The sequence below is a fragment of the Rattus norvegicus genome, chromosome 7 (genome assembly GCF_036323735.1).
Source record: "Rattus norvegicus strain BN/NHsdMcwi chromosome 7, GRCr8, whole genome shotgun sequence".
Lineage (NCBI taxonomy): Eukaryota > Metazoa > Chordata > Mammalia > Rodentia > Muridae > Rattus > Rattus norvegicus.
Window position 1 is genome coordinate 9,771,971 of NC_086025.1, and position 27,531 is coordinate 9,799,501.

The 27,531-nt window shown below is 56.2% G+C and overlaps 2 protein-coding genes across 4 annotated transcripts; both read left to right on the top strand.

The window, feature by feature from the left end:
* The first annotated feature begins 3,045 nt into the window (after positions 1–3,045).
* On the top strand, positions 3,046–9,477 carry Abhd17a (abhydrolase domain containing 17A, depalmitoylase). 3 transcript variants are annotated; one of them, XM_063263173.1, is made up of 6 exons: positions 3,206–4,863; positions 4,925–5,935; positions 6,079–6,594; positions 7,317–7,511; positions 8,807–8,986; positions 9,070–9,477. In XM_063263173.1, the coding sequence occupies exons 3-6, from the start codon at positions 6,263–6,265 to the stop codon at positions 9,293–9,295; spliced, it is 933 nt and encodes a 310-aa protein (XP_063119243.1). In that variant the 5' UTR covers positions 3,206–4,863; positions 4,925–5,935; positions 6,079–6,262; the 3' UTR covers positions 9,296–9,477. The 3 variants fall into 3 exon arrangements, with proteins under 3 accessions (NP_001006984.1, XP_063119243.1, XP_008763312.1); NM_001006983.1 differs by lacking the exons at positions 3,206–4,863; positions 4,925–5,935 and adding an exon at positions 3,046–3,193; XM_008765090.4 differs by having other exon boundaries at positions 3,206–5,935.
* Positions 9,478–17,214: 7,737 nt separating this feature from the next.
* On the top strand, positions 17,215–27,034 carry Klf16 (KLF transcription factor 16). Its single transcript, NM_001127604.1, has 2 exons — positions 17,215–17,751; positions 24,975–27,034. The coding sequence occupies exons 1-2, from the start codon at positions 17,298–17,300 to the stop codon at positions 25,274–25,276; spliced, it is 756 nt and encodes a 251-aa protein (NP_001121076.1). The 5' UTR covers positions 17,215–17,297; the 3' UTR covers positions 25,277–27,034.
* Positions 27,035–27,531: the final 497 nt, after the last annotated feature.

A 27,531-nucleotide genomic window follows, 5' to 3' on the forward strand; every position in this document is an offset into this window, starting at 1 on the left:
AGCACATGACTCCCATGAGCTCAGCCTCACATCTGTACCTTTACCCACTAGGGCAGCTCACATCTCACTGGTCTCCTTATTACTTTATTCACTTGCACATATGCTTATCTGTATCTTTTTGTAATGTGTAGGGGCATGTGCATGTGTGTAGGTGCACATGAGGAAGCCAGAGGGCTACTGTGGGAGCTCGTTCCCTCCCAGCCTCGCCGTCTGCAGGTGGAAATCAGGTACTTAGTCTATAGTGTGTACATAGTGGTTTGGGTTTTTGCCCCCCGCCCCCCAAGCCATCTCACGGGCCCAGTGTATGTTGTTGTGACAATCAGAGCATGGTTTGCAGTCATTGGTTTTCCTTTTTTGTGGGTTGCAGGGATTGAACTCAGGACTGCAGGCTTGTTGGCAGGTGGCACCATCTTGCTGGCCCATGCATTATACCTTTTCATAGAGTATTACATATAAAGCTGAGTGTGGTGTGGAGATGAGTGCTTGGAACCCCAGCATTCAAGAGGCCAGCCTTGACTAGAGAGAGGCTTTGCCTCTAGAAGCCAAGCAGTCGTGTGCACCCCTTTAATCCCAGGGCTGGGGAGGTGGAGAAAGGCGGCCTCTGGGAATTGGAGACCAGCCAAGGCTAAATCGTGAGACTCTGTCTCAAATAAATAGATGGATGAATAGATGGATGGATGGGTAGAGGAATAGATGGATGAATAGATGAATGAATGGATAGATGGATGGGTAGATGGGTGGATGGGTGGATGGGTGGGGGGGGTGGATTGGTGGGTGGATGGATGGATGGGTGGGTGGATAGGTGGGTGGATTGGTAGGTGGATGGGTGGATGGGTGGATGGGTGGGTGGGTGGGTGGATGGATGGATACATGAACAAAGTTGACTGGAGATGGGGTTCAGCTGCTAGAGTCCTAGTGTAGCACAAAGGCAAGAGACTCCTGCTGTCCAGCAATTGGAAGGTTGGGGCAGGTGGATCAAGAGTACAACACAGGGGTTGGGGATTTAGCTCAGTGGTAGAGCACTTGCCTAGCAAGCACAAGGCCCTGGGTTCGGTCCCCAGCTCTGGAAAAAAAAAAAAAGAGTACAACACAGCTTCCCCTTCATATGTGTTCAGAGCAAGCCTGTTTGGGCTGTGGACTGTTATGAGACTCTTGTCTCAAAAGAGGTTGGGAATGGGTGGGGGAGAAAGGAATGAGGATGTAGTCTGTAGAATATGGTGGTAGCCACCCCTCACTTCAGTAGTCCAGTGCCAGAAGTCATGAGTTCAATACTATTCTAGGCCATCTGCGATGGTGTCCCCTCCAGCCCGAAAAAGAAAAAGGACTTGACTCAACCTTGCATGGTAGTTCATGTTTGTGAGTCTAGCATTCTGGTGGTTGGGAGAGGAGGATTGTTGAGTTTGAGGGCCCAGCATGGACTACACAATGTGTTCTAGACTGGCCCGATCTATAGTGTGAGGTCCTGTCTTAAAAAACTAAATAGGGATGCTGGAGGGATGGCTAATGGGTTGAGAGCATTTACAGCAGCTGGGAGCAATTCAAGGTGCATGCCTTTAATCTCAGCATTTGGGTAGAGGCAGACAGATCTCTCTGAGTTTGAGGCCAGTCTAGTCTAGGATGAGTTCCAGGACAGCTAAAGCTACATAGAGAAAAACTACAGAGAACAAAACAACAAAGCACATTTACTGCTCTTGTGAAGGACCAGAGAGTTCTGTTCCCAAAACCCATGTAGTGGCTCACGAGCAACCGGACTGCCCATAACTGCAGTTCCTGGGAATTTGACACCCCCTCCCGCTTGGGTTCACTTGTTTGTTTGTTTTTTTTTTCTTTTTCTTTTTTTCGGAGCTGGGGACCGAACCCAGGGCCTTGCGCTTGCTAGGCAAGCGCTCTACCACTGAGCTAAATCCCCAACCCCTAGGACTTTGGGTTTTTTTTTTTTTTTGTTTTTCAGAGCTGGGGACTGAACCCAGGGCCTTTTGCTTGCTAGGCAAGCGCTCTACCACTGAGCTAAATCCCCAACCCACTTGGGTTCATTTGTGATCCACATGAGAGTGCAGCCAAAGTGCACATACATAATAAAAAGATAAAGCACACCCTCTGCCCCCTACACACAACTCAAAAAGAGGGCCAGTGAGATGGCTCAGTGAGTAAAAGGTTCTTTCCACTAAACCTGAGGATCTGAATTTAATTCCAGGGATTCACTCGGTAGAACAGAATCGATTCCCACACTCTTTTCTGACCTCTACAGGAACTCCATGGGACAGTAATGTTTATGCACAGACAAATAAATAAAATTGGACTGTAAAGATGTTTTGTCGCCTGAAATGGGAGTGGAATCTCCTGGAAATAGAGTTATAGATGGTTGAGAACCACTTTGTGGGTGTTGGGAACTGAACCTTAGTTCTTTGTAAGGGTAGTGTTCTTTTTTATGTATTTTTTTTTTCCCGGAGCTGAGGACTGAACCCAGGGCCTTGTGCTTGCTAGGCAAGCGCTCTACCACTGAGCTAAATCCCCAACCCCAAGGGTAGTGTTCTTAAACGGTGAACACCTCTCCAGCTCCAGATTTGAGACCCTAAAACTGCTTTTATTGCCTCTTCCAGGAATTCAGGGAGGGGACGGGCGGATGGGAGAGCAAGAATAATTTAACCAACCAAATGGGCATGAAAACTCCAACCTCTGAACCCTTCTCTATTTCTATCAAAGCCACACCCTATCCAGGCCCCTCCCCTAGACCATTCGGTTCCGCCCTCATTCCAGGCCCCGCCCCTAGACCACCGCTCTTCACCAGGTATCGCGTGCCCAGCCAAGCTCCTTTAGACCTTCACTTCTGCCCCGCCCCCATGAAAGCCCCGCCTACACAATCAGGTTCCGCCTTGCAGCTCGAGCCCCGCCCAGCAATCCCTCCTGTGGCCCCACCTCCAGCACGTGTACCTCCCTCACAACAACCCATCCAATCCGCTTCGTGATCGCTTTGCCCCGCCCCCACGACCAGCGGAGTCCTTCTCGCTTGCGCATTCGCCTCGCATCACTTCCGGGGCGGTGTTAGAAAAACTCACTTCCGCCCGCGGCGGAGCTGCGGTGGTGGCGGTGCAGGAGGCTAGGTCGGGGCCCCCGGGGGACAGACGGACGGACGCACGGGCGGGCGGCCGGGAGCCATGGAGTGCGGCCCCCGGGCCGGCGGGCGCGGGCGGCGGTGAGTGCGGGCGGGCGCGCGGGGGCTGCGGCGGTTTGCGGAGTGGGGCCGAATCGAGCGGGGCCCTGCGTCCGATACTTCTTTGCGCTCTCCCGGGATGGCTACGGGACCCGGTCCCTGGCATCCCCATGTCCCCGTCCAGCGATCCTGGAGTGATCGCTTAACCTCCTCAGGACAAGGCTGTGCCCCCAAGACGCCCGGGGCCCAGCCGCAGACCCAGCCCCTATCCCACACCATCTCTGCTTACATCGTCTGCTGACATTCACCGGCCACCTTTGCCCCTCGCCTGGCGTCTTCCTGTCAGCTGGGGCCCACTGCAGGCTTCCCTTTTGCGGTCCAGGACTCCTTTATGGTTCCTTATCACCCCCACCATGAAGTCCTCATGCTGCAGCAGAGCCTGAGGGTACAGCTTGAAGCAGGCCCTGCTCCCCTGGGAGCCCTTGCAGTTTTTCGAGTCCTCTCTCGCCGCCCGGGTTTACCTCTCCGGTCACTTAGCTATTTCTTTTTTTCACGTGTGTGTTCCTACGCAGAGGACAGCGGACAGCTTTGTGGAGTCCTCCCCTACCCTGTAGATCACCTGATCCAATTCGGATCTTCAAACTTGGTAGCAAGTGCCTTTACTTGCTGAGCCATCTCATTCTACATTCTAGCGAGGGTTGCCACCCTACTATGACTTGCTGGGTGAGGCTTCCCGATGCAGACAGTCATATGTAGGTCATCCTAGAGCCCTTACAGTAGCCTGCATGCTTGTAACACTAGGGTCTGGTTTTAAGTTTGTGATCACAATACTTGGGACTTTGTGGCAGTGAGTAAATAATCTTGGCTTACAGTACCCAATGGCTCCCATCTGTGACATGAAGTCCCACATGCTGTCTGCCCTCTCCATTTAACACTGGCAGACCCTGGGGGCTTATGTCTTTAATGTCTTTCTCCTACACCTTCACTTTCTCTGGCTACTCTGCACATGGTTGTTGAATGGAAGTGAGTAGTTATTGGTCCTAGTGGTTCTGCCCCTGTGGACTTTCTTATGGTAAGGTGGAGATCTAGTTAACTGTAGAAGTATTTAGAATCATAAATATGAGGGCTCCTCACCATATGGAGGACTCAGTGTGCTGGTGTAGGTAGGGACAGCCTCAGGAGGTAAACTGAGGCCTCTCCTTTCTTCACTTGTCTACAAAACATACTGCAGGTTGAGACCCCTGAAGTTGCACACCTGACAAACTGTGGCTAGGGATGAGGTCTGTGACTAGGAAGGAGGACTCCTTTAAAAGGGAGGTCACTCGATGGGTGTGTGACCATCCTGTACAAGGTGTCAAGGTAGCCCGGGTGAAGAGGACTCTGACATGGGATGATAGTGGCTGGGATGGATCTAGGCAAGGAGACTAGAGTGCAGTAGCCATGGATGGACCAGCTGGCCTAAGGATCCATTGGAGTGGCCTGGAGGGGAGTGTGAGGGGCAGCACCCCCTTTCCTGGCCTTATCTCACCTTATCCTTTCTCACTGGACTGCAGACCGCCCCAAGCCCTCTGTTACTAAGGGGTATTACATGAGGAGACCTTGATGATAAAGTTGGTGTCTCTAAACATTGACCTCGTGGGTATTTGGGGCAGGGTCATTCCTTGATAATAGCTGTTCCAGGCTACTCTGTGTCCCTGCTAGGTGTGCTCTCAGTTACAGATGTGGTCTGGTGTCTCCTTGGGCCCCACCTGCTCCATCCTAGGAGTGCTCTAGGTTACAGATGTGGACTGGTGTCTCCTGGAGACAGGTTCAGTCGCATCGTTGAGAATTGTGGCCTGGGAGCTGGGGACTTCTCGCACTGTCTTTGTCCTTACTCTGGGTGTCAGCTGGTCTCCCAGTGTGCCTCTGGATTGTTACAGACTGGGGCATCACTCGACCTAGCTGCTGGCCTCAGGCTCATGGGCATCAGAGATGTGTGTGTGGACGGGCTCACAGCTGCCTAAGTGTCATATGTCTCCTTTGCCTGTTATCCATGTCCCTCTGTCCCTGTGGGTTTATATGCTGTGACCTAAAACCCAGATGTATGTGGATATCCTGTTAAAATTGTACTATGATGTCTCCTGCCTTCTTCCTAGGCTGTGAGAGATGGTGGTGGGCTTTTCTGGAAATGTCTCTGTCTACCCATTGGCAGCTCTGTGTACAGTGGCAGTGGCTTTGGTGTCACTTGAACACGTTTCAGGATGTCCTGCAGAAGTGGAACATTTGGGTTTCTATTGGAGTCAGGCCCTGTCCCCCACTTCACTTCCCTCCTGCAGTTTGCTGCCTCTCTGAGGCAGGCCTGGGAGGTTGGGTGACCGAACCCTGAGGTTACAGCTGCCTGAGGCCACAGCTGCCCTGACCCTGGGGAGACACCCTGGCCCCAAGCACAGGGACAAACCATTGTCCCAGCCAGTGGGGCCCTGCGTCTGGCACGCATCCTGTCCTTGTTCCCGGCCTTTGTGTCTGCTTCCTTCCTCCCTTGGGTTCTGTCTCTCTGTTCCAAGGCCCCACTGCTCACCCCTCCACATCCTCCTGTGTGGGAGCCTCTGAGCCTTTGGATCCCTTTGGCTCAAAACCTGGGGCCGCCTTTGTTACCTGTTCTGGAGGATAACTCCTTCAAGGACTGAGGGAGAAACTGGTGGGGCATGTAGAAGGGTCTGGACATAGGCCTGGGGGTGCTGGAATGGCTGAAGCTGGGGGGCATACATAGGAGTTCTGCAACAGAGGCCCAGGAGAGACTGTGGGGTAAGCTAGGGCTGTGGGCAGGCCGAGAGGACCAAGATAGACCGTGGATGTGGGGACAAGCCTTCCTCCCTGCCTGGCACAGGCTGGCATCTGGTTCTACCTTAGCTTCCTGGAGGGAACCCACATGTCGGTGTCCCCCGCAGGGTGTCCCACTGTATGGCATGGAGACCTGTGGCTGTGAGGCTCCTGGGGGCTCGCCTTGGACCGCGATGGGGCCGGGCTGCGGCCTCCTAACGGGACTGAGGTGTGCAGCCCGCGAGCTGCCGCTGCCCGCATCTCGGAGCACCCCCGCCCCCCCCCTGGCCCGGCGCGGGCCCGGCGCCCGCCATGAACGGCCTGTCGGTGAGCGAGCTCTGCTGCCTGTTCTGCTGCCCACCCTGCCCGGGCCGCATCGCGGCCAAGCTCGCCTTCCTGCCTCCCGAGCCCACCTACTCTCTGGTACCTGAACCCGAGCCGGGGCCCGGCGGGGCCGGCGCTGCCCCCTCGGGTCCCCTGCGGACCTCAGCGGCCACCCCCGGGCGCTGGAAGATCCACCTGACGGAGCGCGCTGACTTCCAGTATGGCCAGCGCGAGCTGGACACCATTGAGGTCTTCGTGACCAAGAGCGCGCGCGCCAACCGCATTGCCTGCATGTATGTGCGCTGTGTACCGGGTGCCAGGTGAGCTGCCCCCTCCCAGGGCACACACAGCAGGAGTGCGTGGGTATTGCACTGCTCTGCCTTCCGGCCCACCTGACCCCTCTTGTAAAGCACAGGAGACCCGGCTGTCAGGTTCTTGCTTTGAGGTCTCCAGAGGGTGAGGTGGCGCAGCAACAGTTTTCCCAGGTCGAGTCTGGAGTCCAAAGGGCGAACCTTTACTTAGGAGTCAGGCAGGAGCTTCAGGAAGCCGCCTGGGCAGGGCTAGGCAGGTGCATGGCCTTGACCTGGCACAGGCCTTTGTTTTGTTACAGGTCTGTCTTGGTTGGCCAGTGGCCAACTGGGGGCAGGGTGGATCTCAAGAGTTTGCTGGTGGTCAGGGATGGGGCCTGGTCCTCCCCCTAGCAATAGAGCAGGCTCTTTTTATGCACGGTTCTGAACCATGGGGGCATGCCACCACTGAGATGGCCCTTGGCCATCCTGGCCTGGACGTGTGTCTGTTGAAGAATGAACTTACAGTGGGTCCCTCTGTAGATAGGGTCTAAGGTCTGCTGGCTGACCACAGCCAGGCTTAAGGCTAGGACTAACCAGCCTTCCGGTCCCATCCCCAGCCACTCTCTGCCATGCAGTGGGAGGCTAGCCGTGGAGCTGGGCTGTCCCAGTTGGCTTCGAGTAGATGAGACAGTAGGTGCTGCTGGCCCGGTGTGGGTGGTCAGCTGTGCCCTGCTCTCTCACCTGCATACTAGGTACACAGTTCTCTTCTCGCATGGCAATGCGGTGGACCTGGGCCAGATGTGCAGCTTTTATGTTGGCCTGGGCACACGCATCGGCTGCAACATCTTCTCTTACGACTACTCTGGCTATGGCATCAGCTCTGGCCGGCCCTCTGAGAAGAACCTCTATGCTGACATTGACGCTGCCTGGCAGGCCCTGCGCACCAGGTGAGGGCCCTGGCTCTTGGGGCAGTGGGTGGTATGGGAGTGCCAGTGGCCGATGCCACCTTGCCATCCTCAGGGAAAGAGAGTGCTTCTACCTGGTCAGACAGTGAACAGGGGGCCCTGGGTCTAGGAGATAGTCATTGAGGGGCTTGGGAGCAGGCTGGTGATAGCCCAAGTGCCAGCCAGGGACTGTGCCATTAGCTGAACTTGCTCTGGGGCAGGTGGCTGTCAGGATGGGCTGTACTAGAGGTGTCCACATGATGGCAGGCAGGAGGTCTGGGTCACTCTTGTCAGTCTGCTTTCCTGGTCACCCAGCTCACCCTACCTCGTGAGGGATCCTTTTGCTCCTTCATAGAGCAGGGCCCATGTTGGGCCCATGCAGGGGCATGAAACCACCCTCCCAACTTCCAGAGGCCCCTACCCTTGATTAGGGCTCCATGTGGTGCTGGAACTCTGGCAGCCCTGGGGAGTTAGGGACCCTGGTTGCCCTGGAGATGTGCCAGGTACCAGTGGGCTGGGTCCCCTGGCACTATTGATGCTGGCACTGGGGACCTGTCTGAGTGCCCCTCCCCTTGTGCCACAGGTGCCTGTACCCTGCCTCGGCTGGCTTCCCCTTGCTCACACTGTACAGCAGCCTGGGGAGTCACTGCTGTGTGTTCTAAGCTTTGTCCATTGTCCAACTACAGCACTGAGTTCAGGGAACTCCTGAGGTGGGGCGACTCTTCTGAAGCCCCCCCCCATGGTGGGCGGAGCTTAGGCTTGAACTACAGACAGTATGGAGCAGGCAGGGCGGTGGCTTGGTCAGCCCAGGGGTGCCTTGTGAGTTGCCCCTGGGTGTTCCACCTCCTGCCTGAGCTCAGGGAAGGGTCCTGTGGAGGCTTGTCTGAGATAGACCAGTGGGGAGCACTAGGCAGCTCAGCCAGGGTAAGTGACCACACAGATCTGCTGGGGTGGGAACCGCAGGAGATGAGCTAGGAATGAGCTGGCTGTTACATTGCCTGTGTTGTGCAAGCTTCTAATTGGGCAGGAAAGACTCTAGGGACTTTAAACTGGGCCAAGCATCCGGGGACACAGTTTCCTAAATTCCCAGAGACCCACACTGGTGGGGAGGCAGCACTGGGAAGAGACAGCCCGCCCCTCTCTGGGGTCAGAAGGGAATCCTGCCTCAGTCGGAGTCTATCACGCTGTCCCCCACCCTGTGGGAGGCACTGAGGAAAACGCCAGGGAGCTACCGCTTGGTAAGGCTTTGGGGGTTGCCCATCTCTAGGCCTGCTGACCCTGCCCCTGATGTCGTTCAGGTATGGCATCAGCCCAGACAGTATCATCCTGTATGGCCAGAGCATTGGCACCGTGCCCACAGTGGATCTGGCGTCACGTTATGAGTGTGCTGCAGTGGTCCTGCACTCGCCTCTCACCTCCGGCATGCGGGTGGCCTTCCCTGACACCAAGAAGACCTACTGCTTCGATGCTTTCCCTAAGTGAGCATGAGAGCGGGGCTTGGAAGGGGCGGGGCCTGAGAAGGGGCGGGGCTCCAGCCTGACCATCATCTTTTTTCCTCCAGCATCGAGAAGGTGTCGAAGATCACGTCACCGGTGCTCATCATCCACGGCACAGAAGACGAGGTGATCGACTTCTCACACGGGCTGGCACTGTATGAGCGCTGTCCAAAGGCCGTGGAGCCGCTGTGGGTGGAGGGTGCTGGGCACAACGACATTGAGCTGTATAGTCAATACCTGGAGCGCCTACGCCGCTTCATCTCCCAGGAGCTGCCCAGCCAACGCACCTAACCAAGCCACAGGGACCTCAGCAGTACGCGGGCCTCCTGCCGGGGCTGCATGTGACCCGGAGCCCAGGACCTGCCTGGCACCCAGGGGCCATGAACCATGTGCAGGCGACAGAGGTCCCTCTTCTCTCCTCGGGGAAGCAAAGAGAAGGAAAGAGGGAAACTAATTAAAGGATTAAGATTTTAGGGTTGCCTTGGCTTCTTCATGGCTCTAGTGCGCCTTCCTGGATCGCTGGGACCAGCTGGGTGTGGGGAGTGTGAGGGAAACCCTCAGGTCATCCCACCCAGGGTCTGCACCCAGGACTGCAGGGCAGCAACCAGCTCTGCAGGAGCCCCGATCCCCACTGCGCACTGGGCTCCCACTCCAGATGACAGGACCAGGCCTTGCACTGTGCCAGTTGGGAGCTGCGGAGGTCTCCCCAGGACTGCAGCGTACACCTAGGGCCATGTGCTCTGTGGGGCTGAGCCTTGTGATGTTTCCCTAGTCACAGGGTCCCTAGGGCGAGTGAGGAAGGGCCTGTGGGGGGAGATCAGTGCCCTGAGCTGACTGAGGTCACTTTAAGAGTGGGTGGTACATTTGGGGGAGCTGGAATCCTTGGGGGCATGGCTGTAGCCCCTGAAGAACAGAAGTGACAATTATAATTAGTGGTTTTTAAAATTTATTTTATTTTATGTACATTGTTGACTTGAGTGCATGTATGTCTGTGCTATGTGGGTACTGGGAATTGAACCTAGATGCTCTGCAAGAGTGCTTTCAACCACTGAGCCATCTCTCCAGCACCCCCAAAGTTGGTGGTCAGTGCTGAAGCTGGCTCCCCAGCCCGTGTTTCAGCAAATCCGGGGCTTCCTAACCTGGCACCTCCTCTCCAACCTCAGGACCTTGACACAGGTTGCTCAGGTGCCCTCACCAGATCCCTGTGTGTGGCCCCATCCCCCTCACCAGATCCCTGTGTGTGGTCCCATCCCCCTCACCAGATCCCTGTGTATGGTCCCATCCCCCTCACCAGATCCCTGTGTGTGGTCCCATCCCACTGCCTGGTTTGGCTCTTCCACCACCTGCTGCAAGTTTCCCTAGGCCCTACACCCCCCATTCCCTCTACTCTGTTTCATCCTGATCGCTGCCCATTGCTCCCACCCATGGCCCTGAAATGCAGAATTGTCCTAGGCTGGTTCTCCACTGTGACCTTGGTGCACACAGGCCCAGAATGTACCGGGTGAGGAGAGGAAGGGCATCATTCTGAACCTGTCATCCTATAATGAGGGAGGGGGCTATCGATATTGAGGACCCTATATCAAAACACTAAACCAGCACATGGGTAGAGTCAGGGTGAGGGGATGGTGGTGCCAGGGCAGCATAACTCAGGATAAAATAGCAAGGCTGTTTGGATACTTAAAGAAGAGATGTGTTCTTTTGACCTCCCTACCCTCTCCCCAAGCCCAGCTGTTGATGACCACAAAGTCTGGTTTTCTGGGTGCTGGGGATGGAGCCCAGGGCTCCCCGCAGCTAAGCCGCAGATACAGTCCTATGTTTACTCTGTGAGACAGGGTCTTGCTCTATAATTCGCTCTCTTCATGGACTTCGCTGAATGATGCCATACCTGGAGCTGCTGGGGCTGGAGCATGGGGCACAGTGAATGCAGAGGGTTCCACCCATTGGTCCACAGCCCACAAGGTCTCCCTCTGTCTCTGAGCCTAGCTGGCTGACAGTACACAGCTCAGGCCTTAGACCTCCCCACAGCTGGAATGCCAGCTCTGAGCAAGCCCTGAGCCAGCCTGTGAGCTGCAGCAAGCTTGGTGGCCCACACCTTTAATCCCAGCACTCAGGAGGCAGGCAGAGCTCTGTGAGTTTGAGGCCAGCCTGGTCACCATAGTTTCATGATAGCCAGGGCTACACAGAGAAACCTGTCTTGAAAAGTCGAAACACAAACAACATATTTATTAGGGGTGAGGCACATGTACCACTGCATACATGCGGAGTTCGAGTGTCAGGAGTCTGTTCTCCCGGGGCCTGAATTCAGGTTATCAGGCTTGGAGGCAAGTGTCTACTCACTGGGCCGTCTGGCTGGCCCTACTGTAGCCAACTTTTTAAATGCTTCTCTGTCGTGTTTTGTGATAACCGTCCCTGTCACTATCAGTCATTCTAACTTGTATAAATGTACATTTGTTATAAAGATGAATATTTAAATCTTCTGTATCTCATGGTTTTTGTTGTTTGCTAAAGTACTTTATATATTAAGTAAATTGGGGGGCTGGAGAGACGGCTCAGTGGTCAGGGGAACTTGCTGCCCTTGGCAGAGGACCCAGCTCAGTTCCCAGCACCCATAATCGGTTCATAAGTGCCTGCCACTCCGCTCCAGGGGACACAAGGCCTCTGGACTGAAGCCTCCTGTGCACATGTGCGCACGCCACACGTGCGCGCGCGCTCGCACACACACACACACACACAGATATAAAAACAATAAGAAAATCACCCTTTGTCTGCTCACAGTGTGCGGGTGTTTGGCTTCTAGCCAGGTCTGTGTTGTGTTCTGGAAGGCAAGGGAAGGGTCTCTGTTCCCTAGAGCTGGACCACAGGTAGGTGTGAGCTGCCCTACATGGTTGTGGGCTGGGATCTGAACTTGGATCCTCTGTAAGGGCAGCTGGTGCCCTCAACCATGACAGACACTAGTTTTTCTTACTGTTTTCTGAAACAGGGTCTCTCCTTGGAGCCCAACTTGGCTTTGAATTCACATCAATTGGCCTGTTTCTGTCTTTGGTGTGCAGAAATTAAAGATGTGTAGCACTATGCCTGGGCAACTTTGTGGTCAGTTGGTTTGTTTGTTTATTGTTTTTTAAAGACAAGCTTTCTCTGTAGCTCTGGCTGTTGAAACACTCTTGTAGACCAGGCTGGCACTGAACTCACAGAGATCCTCCTGCTTCTGCCTCCTGAGCTCTGGCAGTAAAAGCATGGGCTGCCAACACCACCTCATAACAGGTTAAACCTTTTTTTCCCCTTTTCCCACCAGAATCAGCAGGTTAAAACTTTTTTTTTAATTTTAATTTTTAAAAAATTTTTTATTTATATGAGTATACTGTAGCTGTTTTTAGACACCAGGAGAGGGCATCAGATCCCATTACAGATGGTTGTGAGCCACCATGTGGTTGCTGGGATTTGAACTCAGGACCACTGGAAGTGCCTTTTTAAGACACTTTATGTCCGTCTGTGCGAGCTAGGGGCGTGGCACAGGGGGATGGAGCCCTGCCTAGAATCTCCCAATTAGAGGCTGGGAGCGTGGCACAGGGGTGGAGCCCAGGCCGAGAATCCCTAGAAAAGCTGGCCTTGGTGGCACATGCCTCTAATCCCAGCACTTGGAAGGCAGAGGCAGGCAGATCTCTTGAGTTCTTGGCCACCCTGGTCTACAGAGTGAGTTCCAGGACAACCGGGGCTAAGCAGAGAGATTCTGTGTTAAATAACAACAACAACAACAATATATCAAACCACCTCCCCACCCCCACCAAGAAGAAACGAATGCAGATCCCTCATTTACAGATTAAATTTACAAGGAAACCACCTTAAATCCAGGATGACATCTGTAACCTCCCTGTGGCTCTTCCTGCTTTGATGCTCTGAGATCTTGTGGCCGCCACCGCTCAGTCACACTTGCCAGGTGGCCGCAGAGCCTCCTCAGTCAGCAGTACCCACAGGCACCTGCCTGCCCATTTCCTACCAGCAGGAAGGTGGGGGTGGGGTTGTGGACCTCAGACTAGACAATGACCCCAGCTCCTAGTTGTCTGTGAATCTCTGTCCTCCAGTTGCCCCTTTTCTCACATAGCCCTCACCAGAGGCCATAGTCCACTCCCGGAAATTCCCCCCACCGCTGTATGGCTGCAGCCAGGCTGCTCTCCCTGACACTCTTTCATGCCCTACTTGTAGTGGTTTCCTAGTCCTGGGGTCACCTCATGTCCCCATACCTGACTTAACCTCCAGTCAAGGGACCTAGTAGTCCAGGGAAGTCACGGCATCCAGACTGGAGTGGACAGGATCAGGCCTGCCACAGACACCCATCTTGTGGGCCTTGAACACTGTTTTCTGAATGGCTACAGATGCCGACTTAGGCCTCTCAGATCATCTGTCCTCTGTGGCTGGGAGGGCTTTCCTGTCTTGAAGGCTCTCAGTGTGAGCATTGTCTGGACCCAGCTAAGGGTAACAAAGGCAAGGGACCAATGACTGCTCAAGGTTCAGACTTCTCCAGAGCCCACCGTGTCCTCGGACCTGGAACAGGTCTCTCTGACACAGCTACCTCCCTTACCCTGGACATATATAACAGGATGTTGGGGATGCTGGCTGCCTTTGGCTGAGGCACCCATGTTGAATATTGTTGTATGCATACATGGCTGACCTGCCCACTGATTCACTCAGACTTTCTTTTCTTTTAAATGCCTCCAACTAGATTACCTGTTAGCCATTGTCTGTAGGACATTTAAAAAATTTATTTATTATATGTGCACACTGTCCATTTCTTCAGACACACCAGAAGGTGACATCAGATCCCATTACAGATGGTTGTGATCCACCATGTGGTTGCTGGGAATTGAACTCAGGACCTCTGGAAGAGCAGTCAGTGCTCTAACCACTGAACCATCTCTCCAGCCCTCTTTAAGACAAGCTTTTCCCAGCCAGACACTGTGGCTCATGCCTCCAACACCAGCACTTGGAAGGCTGAGGCAGACAGGTAGATCTCTGAGAGTTCAAGTCCAGCCAGGGCTACAAAATGACACCCTGTCTCAAAAACAAACAAGACAAACTTATCTGTGTAGACCAGGCTGGCCTCAAACTTATAGAGATCTCCTTGCCTCTACCTCCCAAGTGCTGGGATTAAAGGTGTTTCCCCAGGCTGCTCTGATCTGGAACTTTCTATACAGCCAGGAATAATCTTTATCTCCCCCCCCACCCCCACCCCCCCCACCCCCCGAGCTGAGGACTGAACCCAGGGTCTTGAGCTTGCTAGGCAAGCGCTCTATCACTGAGCTAAATCCCCAACCCCAATCTTGATCTCTTGATCTTTGTGCCTCCACTTCAGGATGTTAAGAATAAAGGTGTGGACTGCATGCCCAGATAATCAAAACAAAACAAAACCACAAACATGGCCCCACGTATGTAGTAGCCTGGTCCAGCCTTCTGCTTGTGTTGGATGCTGCCCTGGTTCAAGCTAAATCTTAGGGTCTTTTTCCACAAGAAAACCAGCCCTAGTGCCTGGCTGGTCAGCTTTCCTCAGCCATAGCCTGGGAGTTACAGTGTTATTGGTCTGTAGTCTGTTCCCCCCTGACCCAGGTCTCTGTGGCTGTCCCCAGGGCATAGGTCAAAACAGACACAGTTAAGTCTCTGAGAAGTGACAGGCCTCTTGGGATCTCTGACTTCTCTGAGACCCGAGTGCCTGCCAGTTGCAGTTTCAGGCCCCCTGCACCTTAACTCCGTCCTTCAGATAGAAACACTCAGACAGGGTCCTTAATAGTTCACCTTTGAGAGACTGGTGTGGTGGCCACAGCTTATCCCAGCACTGGAAAGGCAGAGGCAAGTGGATCTCTTGTGAGTTTGAGGCCAGTCTGGTCCACTGAGTAAATTCTAGGACATCCAGAGCTGTGTCAAAAAAGACCTGAAATTCATGTAGCCAAATGCTGGGTAGTCACGATAGCTCAGACCTGTCCCCCGACACCCCTAGATCCTGTCTGAAAATAAAAACAAAAGACAAAACAGGAATCACCCATGGGACTAGCGAGGACAAGTGCTTGAGCCCCAAAGGTACTATCAGAGAAAATGACTTGCCAGTTTCTCCTTGTGGGAGTAGGCTGAGTATTTTCCCAGAATCCTCAGCAGGGTTCAAACCTGTATGGTAGGGTGACTGTTCTGTAGGTCCCTCCTGGGTCAGGTCAGCAGGAGGCTCCCCATCGTGTCAGCTTGGCCTGAGTGTTGCTGAGGCTTGGGTTATGAGGCTAATATGCATGAATGGTACGCAAGCACCCACAAGGGGGCCGCTACGTGCAGAGGCAGGCTTAGCTCACTGATGGCTCTCACAGGCTTAAGCCCTTAGGACACAATGAGCTCCAGGAATGGTTGGGGCACGCTAAGTGGCACCACCTGCTGGTTGTACAACCAACCCTGTTTACCACTGTAGGGCTGTTGGTAGGCGGGGCATCATGAGCCAATTCCTCTTGATCGCAGTTCTGAAAAAAGAACTCTCTTCAGGTGTATGGGTGGCAGGAGGGAGGGCAACCGTATCCCCTCAGAAAGCCACAGAAGCTTGGTCAGGACCGCATGGTTCTGGTTGTTGGAGGGCAAGCAGTGGGATGAAACGTGGGTGTGTCCCCTGAGCAACGTGGACTTGTGTAACCTGTCCATTTCTGTCCAGCCAGATTGGTGCAGAGGTCCCCCAGAGTATCCAACCTCTGCGGTTGAAGGACAAAGTGTCAACACAAAGTATAGTGGGGCCTAGGGAAACACGGCCAACTCGACGGTAGAGAGATGGAACCTGACCAAGTAAGACAGCTTGGAGTACAGGTCGGGAAAGTAGACACGACACCCAGAGTAGGGGCCTCTGCCACCGTTTAGCCTTTGCTGGAGAATAAACATGATGGAGCTGGGGTGCTCCGCCCACTGGAGGCTGCGCAGGCCACTGCATGGCCTCGACAACCCGGCGGGAGTTAGGAAGGGGCGGGAGCCTGGTCTCCTACTTCCGCGCAACCGGCGCCTGGGGCCTGTGGCTTTTAGGGGACCATCATTTCACAACTTGGCCGATTATCCATGCAAGTTTCCAATCGCTCCTTTAGTCAGCCTCAGTTTGCCCTCCCCCAGTCTCAAGGGCCCAGCTGGGGAAGGGAAGAAACGACCCGAACTCTGGTATCCCGAGCTTGGCACAGATGACCGAGCCAGGCCATTTTATTGCAGCTCCGCTCACTTTTGCCATACCGGTTATCCACAGGCCTAGTGATTCCCGAATCCCGGTGCGCAAAGACGAACGCTACAGACTCGATCAGCCAGGCAGGGTGGTGGGTACCCTACACTGAAAAGTTCCACCTTTGGGATATTTTGTTCCCCAAACCAAGAATGGCATTGGGGACCCAGAGATGGGGAGTCAGAACCTGTGGGTTAATGCCCTGTTCCAGGGCGAGGAAGGAGGGGGAGGGTCGCGCACGTGGCTCGGGGGCGGGGCAGCGCGCTTCCGCACCCCCACCCTGGCCACGTGCGGAACGCAACCCCCACACACATACACCGCGGACAGGGGCGCGTCCCAGTGCCTGAATGTTGGGGGAGGGACGAGTTGGAGAGGGGAGGGCTCCCGGCGACTGCGCACCCCGCACAGCGTGGTGGGCGCGCCGGGAAGGAGATGGAGCGCGCACCCCGAGGAGGCGTGGCGCGCACTGGGGTAAAGGCGGGGCATCCGAGGCTGGGGTGGGGTGTGTGGGCGTGTCGCAGGGGTGGGCGTAACTCTCAACGCGTTGGGAGGTGGCGATCCAGGAAGGGCACCGGTAGGGGTAGTGCGTGCCAGACCAGAGGAACGGTTTGCCTCCGCTGGCTTGTTCTTGAGTGGAGAGGACACAATCCAGGGTGATAGGGGACCCCGGGTGCTCTGCTGGTACACGAGAGTGTCGAAGTGGGGGAGGACCGGCAGCTGGCGTAGTGAGCTCCGCCCATCCGCGGCGGCGCGCGACTCTCCGGACGACAGAGGGCGCGGCAGGAGGGGGCGTGACCGCGGTGGGGAGAGGGCGTGGCCACTGAACCCCGAGGGGGCGTCCTACGGGCGGGGCGGGCCGTGGCCGCCCCCGCGGGCTCCGGTGCGTCAGGGAGCGTCAGGCGGGGCGGGGCGGGGCGGGACTGAGCGCGGGCGGCGGCGGCGCGCCGGGGGCCTCCTCCTCCCTTCCCTCCTCCGCCTCCCGCACTCCAGCAGCCGCTGCCGGCCGGACGGGCGTAGGTCCCGCCGCCTCCGCCTCTCTCCCGCCGCGGATCCCGTGCCTCCGCGTCCTTGCCCGGCATGTCGGCGGCCGTGGCGTGTGTGGATTACTTTGCCGCCGACGTGCTCATGGCCATCTCTTCGGGAGCCGTGGTGCATCGCGGGCGACCCGGCCCCGAGGGCGCGGGCCCCGCTGCCGGCCTGGATGTGCGCGCCACGCGCCGCGAGGCCACGCCGCCGGGGACCCCTGGGGCACCGCCACCGCCAGCCACCGCTCCGGGGTCGGGAGGCGCCACCGCTGCGCCCCACCTGCTGGCCGCCAGCATCCTGGCCGATCTGAGAGGCGGGCCGGGAGTCGCCACAGCAGCCAACACCGCGGGGGGCACCTCTCCGGTCTCCTCCTCCTCGGCCGCTTCGTCTCCGTCTTCGGGCCGCGCCCCCGGCGCGGCCAAGAGCCACCGCTGTCCCTTCCCAGGCTGCGCCAAAGCCTATTACAAGTCTTCGCACCTCAAGTCACACCTGCGGACTCACACAGGTAAGCCCCTCGTTTTTTGCACCGGTGGGTTCAGGGAGTGCAGTAGAGAGATCTCGGGAACCCCATTTCCCCCTCACACTTGGAACCCCGAAACTGCGTGGCGCGTGGGGGGCGGGGAGGGGGGCGCGCCCAGGCTTCAGCGGCCCGCCGGCCGGGAGGGCGGGGACGTGGTGGGTGGGGCGCGCGCGGGGAGGCGTGGCGGCCACGCGGTCGGGCGGCGCGCTGAGGGCGGCCGGGGTGGCCAAATCTCCCGCGACTGCAGGTCGTTCGGTATCCACCCTGGCGTGGTGGGTTCAGCACGTGCGATCGCAGCCCTCAGCTTCCTAACCTCAGTCCCGCTTGCTGTTTCTGTCCTGCTTTTTTGTGCTCATGGTCTCTCATGCTTGGTGGTCAGAACATCCGGTTCCGTAGTTCCTCCGCCCTCCCCCAGCCTCAGTTTCCTTATCTGTGAAGAGGGTTGGTAGATCCGGGTTACCGCCTCCGGGGTAGCAGCGCGGATTCCCTCCGAAGGGCAGCGAAGCCTACAGCATAGGGTTAAGTGATAGCGGTGGTGAGGGGGTGGCTGCCCGGGACATTTTTCTTTCCATTCTGTGTACTTGAACGTGGTGGAGTGAGGCCACGACCCGGACCCGGAGTTGGGGCTTGAATCTTCAATCCAATAGGATTGAAATACCCACCACAACTCTCCTCCCACCTCTTGTGTTGGCCCACTCCACACACCTGTGATCGATCTGTTCAAGGTCCAAGGTGGGCAACGAGCTTTAGCCACACCAAGTGTTTCTGGGAAGCCCAAATGGATGAGACAAAAGCTTTTGCTAGGTACTGGCTGCTTCCTGACCTGGATGATCCAAGGGTCTGTCCGTGTTAGCTGGGAGTGTGCACTGGGATTTGAGAATCCACCCCTTTGGCAGTGGTGTGATCTACAGCTCTGAGGCCTCCCTGGAATAGGGCCACCCGTCTGTTATGCCCCTAATTTACTTGCTTTTGGTCCACCATCTCCTGCCTACATAAAAGATAGAGGCCGCCTTTCTCTTACAGTTGCTGTGGGCAACAAGGCACCCAAACAGGGCTTGATTGATCGGGGGCTTCCATCACGGTCACACTGGGAGAGTTTAGGACAGCCCCCATAGGTGCGTGGGTGGCCTCAGGCATGTTCAGGGCAGGTAGGGGGGTAGGGGAGCCATCTTTGGATCCTGCTGAGCCAGAAAGTGGGCATAGATGGTGCCTCCTCTCGCTCTGTCTTTGAGCCGCTGCCCTTAGCCCCTGTGGTGTAGAGGCTGCCCCCATGTTGGTGCCCACATGCACAGGCAGCTCCATATGAATACGCCATTCTCTCTACAGAACATTTGAGGGGGCCACACAGATAGCAAGGCTGTGTGAGTGTGAGTGAGAGGGAGGGGGGAGGAAGAGAATGGAGAGAGATCTCTCTCTTTGCCACACAGTGGAGTCCAGGGTGTCCTGGTTCATGCTAAGTGAGTTTGGCCACGCAGTGATGGGACCCTGTCTGATTCAGGCTGCACCGCCCACACTTTCCAAACCAGCAGTCTTTCTGGTTCCCAGAACTTGGGGTGGGTAAAAGAGGAGTCCAGTGTCCTCCCCACATACCTCCTGGGACATCAGGAGACAGTTCTGTTACTCAGCTGTCAAAGGCTGTAGGCCATCCCTAAACTGGGAGGGTGACCTGGTGGGCCAGAGCAACTGAGAGCTGAGAGCTGAAATCTGGGGTCTGGGGATGACGGCAGTGACCTGGGGTGTGGGGTGGCTTCCACACTTCACTGGCTCCTTGTGTCAACACCAGGGGAGAGGGGTTGCTATGTCCCCAAACCCCGAATTATAGCCATTTGTGGGACCGGGAGATTCACGGGGGTCTGGGCACCTTTATGTTATTTTGGGGGTATCTGGGGACCACTTACCTTCGGTTCTGCCGTTTAGTTGTTTAAATGACTTATCCTTGTAGACAGGACCACTGCAGCCCTGGCAGTCCTAGGACTTGCTCTGTAGACTAGGCTGGCCTTAAACTAACTCACAGATTGGCCTGCCTCTGCCTCTCGAGTACTGGGATTAAAGACGTGCACCACCAGGCCTCATTTTTTGAGATATGTTTGTTCTCACTCTGTAGCCCAGGCTAACTTTGAAACTCAAGGAAATCCTCCTGCTTCAGCTTTCTCCTGAGGGCCACAGCTGACTTGCCCAGTCTCTCCTCTGTGGAGAGACTGTGTGGTCACAGACACCTCGGGTGCTGGGCCTGGGGTAGATCTGGTCTCCTTCAGAGCCATGCCCTAAGACTGTGGCCTAGGAGAAAGAATCCTGCGGTCTACCCACCCACTCACACCTGACTAGGGCCTGGATCCATTTAGTTCTCATGGAGGCATAGGCAGCACAGGCCGCCTTGCGGCCCCATATGTCCATCTTGTTGTAGTTGTACTTGGGGGTGCAGAGGAGAGCAGGAGGTGGGGGTTACAGGACACTCCCAGCAGAGGCCTACAGGCAGCAGGCAAGCTTGGCAAGGCAGTTGCTTACAGACCCTGCTTGGGTTGGGGAAGGACTTCAGAGACTGTGGGAGCTGTTGATGTGGTTACTATGGATACCGCGAGAGCTAGCCTTGGGGCGGGGGCGGGAAGAGAGGCTGGCTCAGGTTCTGTATGCTGCTCAGTGCCTCTCCGTCTCTGGAATTCTCTTTCCCTGGGCCTCGGAGGGTGGGGGGTCCTCAATCTGGTCCCTTGAGATAGAACCCAGACCTGGGAGAGGCCTGAATGTTCATCCAAGCAGAGTCTCACCGCTTTGGGACCAGGTTATCTCAGTGAGGTGTCCTGGGCCCTGCAGGGTGGTCTCCATGCAGTCCCTGCCTTGGGCTTCCGTATTGTCCAGTATCTCCTGGAGGGCTTCAGGGTCAGCTCTAGGTGCCCAAAACACCTGTTTACTTAAGACTGAGAAACATTAGCGTTGGGGCCAGGGTAAGGGTGATGGCCAAGAAAGATCCATCGTAGAGACCAGCGCAGCGGAAGGAGAGTGCCCACTGTCACCAACTTCCATATGCACCTGGCATGCATGTTCCTACACACACAGTAGTGTAAAAACAAATATTAGAGGTTTGAGGAAATGTTACTGTCTGTGATCAGCAGGACAGTGCAGGGTCTCTGTGGGCATCCTGCCCCCCCACTAACTTTGAAGTGGGAAGGTGGGAAAGACTTGCTGAGGCCTGGGTGGAGCCAGTGTGTAGCTGGAGAGGGAACAGTCAGCTGGCCCTAGGGCTGGGATTTTGAAGGCTATTGAAGTGTTGCCTTTAGTCTCTGTGGTGAGGGTATCTCAGAGGCCAGCTTGGCTTTATCTGGAAACCTCTTTATGGAGGAGGGATTAGGGTGGGAGAAGAGTTGAGGGTGGGGTGACAGACGTCTGAAGCGGGTAGGGTGCAGAGAAGGCTGTGGCCACCCCTAGTGTTAATGCTTCTAATCACTTTGAAGCTGTTTCCAGGAGGAGAGACAGATGGGGAAACTGAGACCTGGGGTGGGAAGGAGCGCGTTCCTCCGCAGGCAGAGGGGCAGTGTTCCTCAATGGGACTTGGAGCCCTGTAGAAAAGGGGAGAGAGGTCAAGCCCTGTGGGGCTGAGGTGGCCTTTGGGGACTGCTACCACCCTATCAACTCAACTCTTCCCTGCAGCACCCAGCAGCTAGGGCTGGCTGCCTGTTCTCCAGCTGGTGGGGGCACCCCAATATTGCTGGAGGCGATAACCATACCCCCACCTAGGCTCCTGATAAAAGCAGCCAGATAGGCTGGCAGTTGGCAGAAACCAGTCAGGACTGGCAGCCTTTTGGAGGGTGGGATGGTGTCCAGCCTAAAGCTCCATGGGTGTGTTGTCCTTACTACTGACTCCAGAGCTCCTGACAGTGATCAGGCAACCTGGCCCTCTGGGAAGGAGAGGGGTACTGGGCTGTGCTACCTGTCTTTAATTCATGAGCTTTTGGTCTGAGAAAGTTGGGACTTAAAATGGTTGGCCTCAGGGCTTCTCTCTGTAGGCCTGGTTGCTTGGAACTCTCTCTGTAGACTAGGCTGGTCTCAGACTCAGAGATCTGCCTGCCTCTGCCTCCCAAGTGCTGGGATTGAAGGAGTACAGCACTACCACCTAGCTTAAAGTATTTTTATTTATTGTGCGTGCGTGCGTGCGTACGGGCCTGTGTGTACTGTGGTGTGTATGGTGACAGTTTTGCAAGGTGGTTCTCTTCTGTGGGGGTCCTGGGGGATCCACCTCCCATTAGGGTTAAGATGAGCCTGGTAGCAGGAGGCCTCTCCTGTGTCAGCTGCCCTTCTTTTATATAGATAGTCCCCTCTTGGGAAGTCTCAGACTCTGAGCACAGCAAGACAGCCTTCCTGGTTCGTGCTCCTAAATCCAGGACTGTAGACTAGGCCTGTAGACTTTCTCAGGGGCGAGCATTGAGCACCGTCCCAGTGCCAGACCCATGCTATGAAATTTGAGGAACGGAGTTGGGAACTCAGCACCTGGTCTCAGCTCACAGCTAGGTGTCGTAGGGGGGTGGGGGGGATGTCTGTCATACTGGGGGCCTACCGGTGGAGCCGAGGAGATGCCCATCAGGAAAGTGGTCGTGGGCGGTCACAGCCAAGGTTTGGACTTTATGGTTGACTGCCCCCAAGGTGGGGATAGGGCAAGCCCCCAGACAGCTGCCGGCCTTAGTCACCCCAGAGTGTTTAAACACCCAAGGAGGAGTTTAGACGCAGGTAGAGTCAGGCGTGGTCTGATGGACACTGCACCTTCAGGTCCCCTCCTGGAGCAAGTTTATTGGGTGTTACAACCCGCATGTCTTAGAGGCTGCTAAGTACCTAAGGCTCCTGAGAGTCCCTAGCTCATGCTGGCCCTTTCTGAGTCAGAGGGTCAAGTCCACAGCCACGCCCACAGGGCCGTTCCGGAGTAGTCCCCACCCACCTAATCCTCCTCCTCCCCGCGGGAGGTGCTGCAGTTGGGTCACCTGGAGCTGTGGTGCAGACAGGGGACTCCGGCAGCTTGGTCTTTCTTGGACTCCCTGGCCTGCAGTACCCTCTTCCCCCAAGTTACCTACCCCTCTGGGTAGACTGTGATACTGGAGCACATCTAGGCCAGGCTTTTGGCAAGTATGTACCCAACGTCTCGGTGTGGGGGTTCGGTGTGCGTGACATACCACCACTGGTGCGCACACGTGCGCTCCCCAACCCCCAAGTGTGGGGCGGGGACTGGCAGGCTCCCAGCACAGCAAGGCGACCCCGGCCCGGGCCTCTGTCTCCCCTGTGGCGGGAGCTAGGACCACGTGAGCAAGGCCGGTTGGGCTGCCGAAGTCTCTGCCGGTCGCCTCCGAGCTTCGTGCAGCAGCTGCGTTCCCAGCGGGCTGGTGCTGGCAGCGGTCGCCTCCACTGCAACCTGCTCTTGACAAAGTGGAACTAGGGAGCTAGAGGCGGGGACCAGCCCCACAGGGAGGCCCCGAAAGGGGAAGTAAGCTGATTGCATGCTAGGGGTGTCCCCTTTTCCTCTTAGCCCTCCCATCCGCAAAATGGCGACAGGATTGCATGTCCCCCTTGTACCAAAGCCAGGAACCTAGCCCTATAACCCCTCAGATTGAGCCCTTTGAGCGCTGTGGCGGGGAGGAGTACTTTTGGGGGCTCTTGGGCCCGCTGACAAACATTCTTACTGGACCTGGTATTTTGAATCATTTGGGGGGCACACTTTGGAAATGGTCCCTCGTCTTTTTCTTTGCTGTCGAGTATCGTAACCTGTGGGGCCTCAGGTGGCCTGGGTGCCATACAGAATTGGCACATGGGGATCCCAGAGGCGGCTTCCTGCATTCTGCCCTTCCATGGTGAGGGGCCCATGGGTGTGGTTTGCAGGGGGCCCGGATGGAGATAATTTTCTTCTGCCTGCTTCCTGGGCGGTGATGGCGGACGCCCCGCCTAGTTCCAGATCTGTCCGATTTCCCTCCCCTTCCTCAGTTCTTCTCTCCTGGCATCCCCTGAGCTGTTTAGAGCAAAGATGTCACCCGGTCAACCTGGCCTTCAGTACAGTCAAGTATCTGTTCTGCCTTCTGGTTGCATCTACACTTCTCTCCTCACTTCCATGAGCCCTGTCTCGGGGGCCCCTTGGCCATTTTCTCAGGCGCATGAGCCCTTGAGAGTACCTGTTCTCCAGTGGATCAGACCACACGAGGTAACCTTGTACTGGTCCCGTCGTGGCTTCCCAGAGCTTAGGCCTTCGGGTCACTAGTGGCCTGGTTCTACCTCCGACTTCCTCTAGACTCTGTCACAAGCAGAATTGTACACGGACTATTGGGTCAACACTACCTGCACACCACCCTACCAGGCTTTTGGATATACCATGTATGTTGTCCCTCATCCCCAGACTTGGAGCCTAGAGCCATCTACACCAGGTCCCAGGCACTGGGGTCCCGGGTGAGCCTCTTCTTGGTCCTTGGAGGCCCACCTGGGAAGATGTTAACCACGAGATGAGGCCTGGTGTTGTAGAGGCCTCCTGGGGACCAGAAAGCTTGGTTGGGCATGGCTGTTGCTGGCGGGACCTGGGCGAGGCCAATAGGGTGGTGGGAGGGGTCTGTGGAGGAAGTTGCCTAGTGTAGGCCGGCCCCTGTCCAATGCTGCATGACTGGCTCTACCCTCTGAGGCCACACCCCTAGGCTCCGCCCTCCCCCTCAGGAATTGAATTTAAACTAAGTTTGAAATTGCTGCCTGGCCTTTCCTATCTCTATAAAGCATGAGAGCATTAAGCTTCAGAACCACGGGCTGAAACTAGCTTGGGTCTGATTATTCAAAATTGCCGGTGGCCCAGGGTGTCCAATAAAGGACCTGGAGAAACACCTTTCGGTCCCCTCTTCCCCACCCCCACTCCCATCCCCTTTCATTTTGGACACTGTTGGGGACTGGGGCAGCTGAGGACCTGTTTTTTGGTTGGGCAGAAGTCGACAAGGTGGTGTCCAAAAAGACACAGGCCAGCCATGGACGTGGTGGCAAGACTGACTGGGAATGTAGCTCACTGGGCAGGATACTCCCATAGAGGTATCCTGGATTCTGAATACAAGGCAGTGGTGGCCCGTGCCTGTCATTCCAGTGGAGGAGATGGAAGCAAGGTGACAGGGAGTGTTAATTAGGGCCACTTCTGTCGATGGACTGCAGCCTTGGGGTTTGTAAGAAAGCTCTCCCCTGCCCTTGCTCACTGACCATTCTTTCTTGCCCAGGTGAGCGGCCCTTTGCCTGTGATTGGCCTGGCTGTGACAAGAAGTTCGCCCGTTCCGATGAGCTGGCCCGCCACCACCGGACGCACACAGGCGAGAAGCGCTTCCCCTGTCCCCTGTGTACCAAGCGCTTCACCCGCAGCGACCACCTGACCAAGCACGCCCGGCGGCATCCTGGCTTCCGCCCGGAACTACTGCGACGACCTGGTGCCCGCAGCGCCTCGCCCAGCGACTCGCTGCCCTGCAGCTTGGCTGGCAGCCCCACACCTAGCCCTGTCCCCAGCCCAGCTCCGGCCGGCTTGTAGAGCCCTGACCTGTCCACCCTGAGTGGCCTGCTTGCCAGGCCTCAGCAGGGATTTCCGTCGAGGATGTCTGTCCTCTGGAGAGCCTGTCCGGGAGTTCCAGCCCACCTCAAGGAAGCAGCGAGGGGACCAAGAATGGACTTGGGTCACCTGGGGGGCTTGGGAGGTGGCTGGCCTCAGGTTCTGTCTGTAAATAGCCATGGTTAACTGTCTTGTCCCCTCTGCAGGGACCCCCAAATGGGCAGTTGGCAGGTCCTCCTTACCCCTTCTGCCACCCTCTGCTTTCCCTGCTGGGTGGCACCGGGCATGAAGCCCAGTCCCACTCCTCGTCTTCAGCCCCCTAGTCACCCCTCCAGGTTGGGACACAGGTACACAGAGCCATAGGTGACTGGGGCTTCCCATGGGCCCCGACCTGTCCCCGCTCCACTGAAAGCCATTGGCGGAAGTTCAGGGAAATGGGGGGGTGTGCAGCCTGGCTGACCCCCTTCCATGGGTACTCAAATCTCAGGTGTCCATAGGTTCTGCCCTCAATAAGGGCCCCCCGACTCCCAGCCCCAGGGGTACAGGAGGTGCCACAGTTTTCAGAGAACTTAGGGCTGTGGGGTGCAGGTGGAGGCCCCCTCAGAGCAGCACCACTCACTCAGCTCGGGTGTGGTGCTGGGCAGGTGGTAAAGAAATTATTTATTGTCCTCTCTGACTGCTGGTATGGGGGCCTGGCTCTCCTATCTGGGTGTGCATATGTGTGAGAGAGACAGTGGGTGTCTGGTGCCTGGGGCTTAGCCTCCCTTCTCCCACTGGGTTAGGGTCCCTGAGTTTGGCCTTTGTGGCAATGCGTCTCAGACAATCTTCTGTAGGACCCCTGTGGCCATTGGGCTACAGATATAGGGCTCTGGCCTTTGTGTGCTCTTCACTCTTGGGTGTCTGCAGAGGGTGGCCTTGGACTCCAGGATTGGGAACGGGGCATCCAGCCCCTGGGCCTTCTGGGGTAGCTCGGGTTTCTTTTTGCACATGATAGACTTTTTTTCAGGCTCGAGTTCCATGTTCAGTGGGGTCCCCTTGTGTGGCCATCATCCTCAGGGGTATGAGTGGGGGGAGGTCTCAGAAGTGTCCCCAGTAGGGTCCTCTCCTACTGCAGTTTGGAGATCTTTTCTAGAAAGGCAATTAGGGGCTCTCCTCCACACACACCAAGGAGTTGGGGACACAGAAAGTCGAGCTGCCCTGTGTTGGCTGTGGGAGGTTACTGGCATTTCAGAACCTTCCAAAATGCAATGAGGGAGGCTTTGGGTATTGCTACCTTTACCTGAGCCTGCGTGGAGGGAGGTCACCCTTCTGGAGCTGGGCTCGAAGGGTCCTGGGCCAGCTCCCCTCCCAGGAACTTCCATTGGCCCCACAGAAATGAGATGCCTTAGTTTGCGGGGTGGGTCGGGGGCTGGGGCCCCATTCTTTTTGTGTCTTTTGGATGTATCTTGCTTCATCCCAGCTCCTGCTGGTCTGTCCCTCCTGTAACCGGGAAAGGTCTGGTCTTTGGCAGTTAACTCCATAAGCAACCAGAGTTTTGTCCTGGTGTCCTTTCCCTCCCCCCTAACTTCAGGTTCTGATTGATAACTGGGACTTGGGTCTAACCATTGAAGGGTGATGTCTGCAGGGCAGGCAGGACAAGGGTCCTAAGGGATTTGTTTGTTCTTTCTGTAGGGGGCACCTCTCCGACATTCCGCCTGGCCTCTCACCCATGTATTTAATTAAAGAAGCCCTTTTTAAAAACCTGCCCTCGTGTCTGTCTAATTGGTTCCCATGGCCCCCAGGGTCCCCAGCTACGTCATGGGGAAACTGAGGCACCCCGCCGATATACTCCAGCTATGCTAGGACCCTCTGAGGGCCTGGGAGGGGGCTGCCTACAGTAGCATGCACAACTCAGTCACCCACGCCTGGCGCAGCTGCGCACCCGCCCGCCTGGTTACCCAGCAACCGGAGCTTGGTGACAGGGCGCCTGGGGGCGTCCGCTTCCCGCCCCCTTCTGGAACCAGCAGGGGAAGTGGGGGTGGGGACAGACCCCTAGAGCTGCACATGGTGGAGGAACTAACAAGCTCTAGTCAAAAGGTGCCTCAGGACCTCCCCCACCACGCAAGCAAGCCATCCTTGCTATGCCCTCCCATCCTGCACAAGTTGAATACCTACTGCATACCCTCTTTTAATTATGAGAGAGGTTGGTGCAGAAAAAGGTGTGCGAACGGGAATTTAAGAGGCTGAGCTCTTTTAGA

What these genes read in the sequence shown, in the direction of transcription:
- Abhd17a (NM_001006983.1), top strand. Translation starts at nt 6,263, where the DNA reads ATGAACGGCCTGTCGGTGAGCGAGCTCTGCTGCCTGTTCTGCTGCCCA. An exon ending in CGCTGTGTACCGGGTGCCAG is followed by an intron (nt 6,595 to 7,316) that starts GTGAGCTGCCCC and finishes CCTGCATACTAG; the next exon opens with GTACACAGTTCTCTTCTCGC. An exon ending in TGCTTCGATGCTTTCCCTAA is followed by an intron (nt 8,987 to 9,069) that starts GTGAGCATGAGA and finishes TTTTTCCTCCAG; the next exon opens with CATCGAGAAGGTGTCGAAGA.
- Klf16 (NM_001127604.1), top strand. Translation starts at nt 17,298, where the DNA reads ATGTCGGCGGCCGTGGCGTGTGTGGATTACTTTGCCGCCGACGTGCTC. An exon ending in ACACCTGCGGACTCACACAG is followed by an intron (nt 17,752 to 24,974) that starts GTAAGCCCCTCG and finishes TTTCTTGCCCAG; the next exon opens with GTGAGCGGCCCTTTGCCTGT.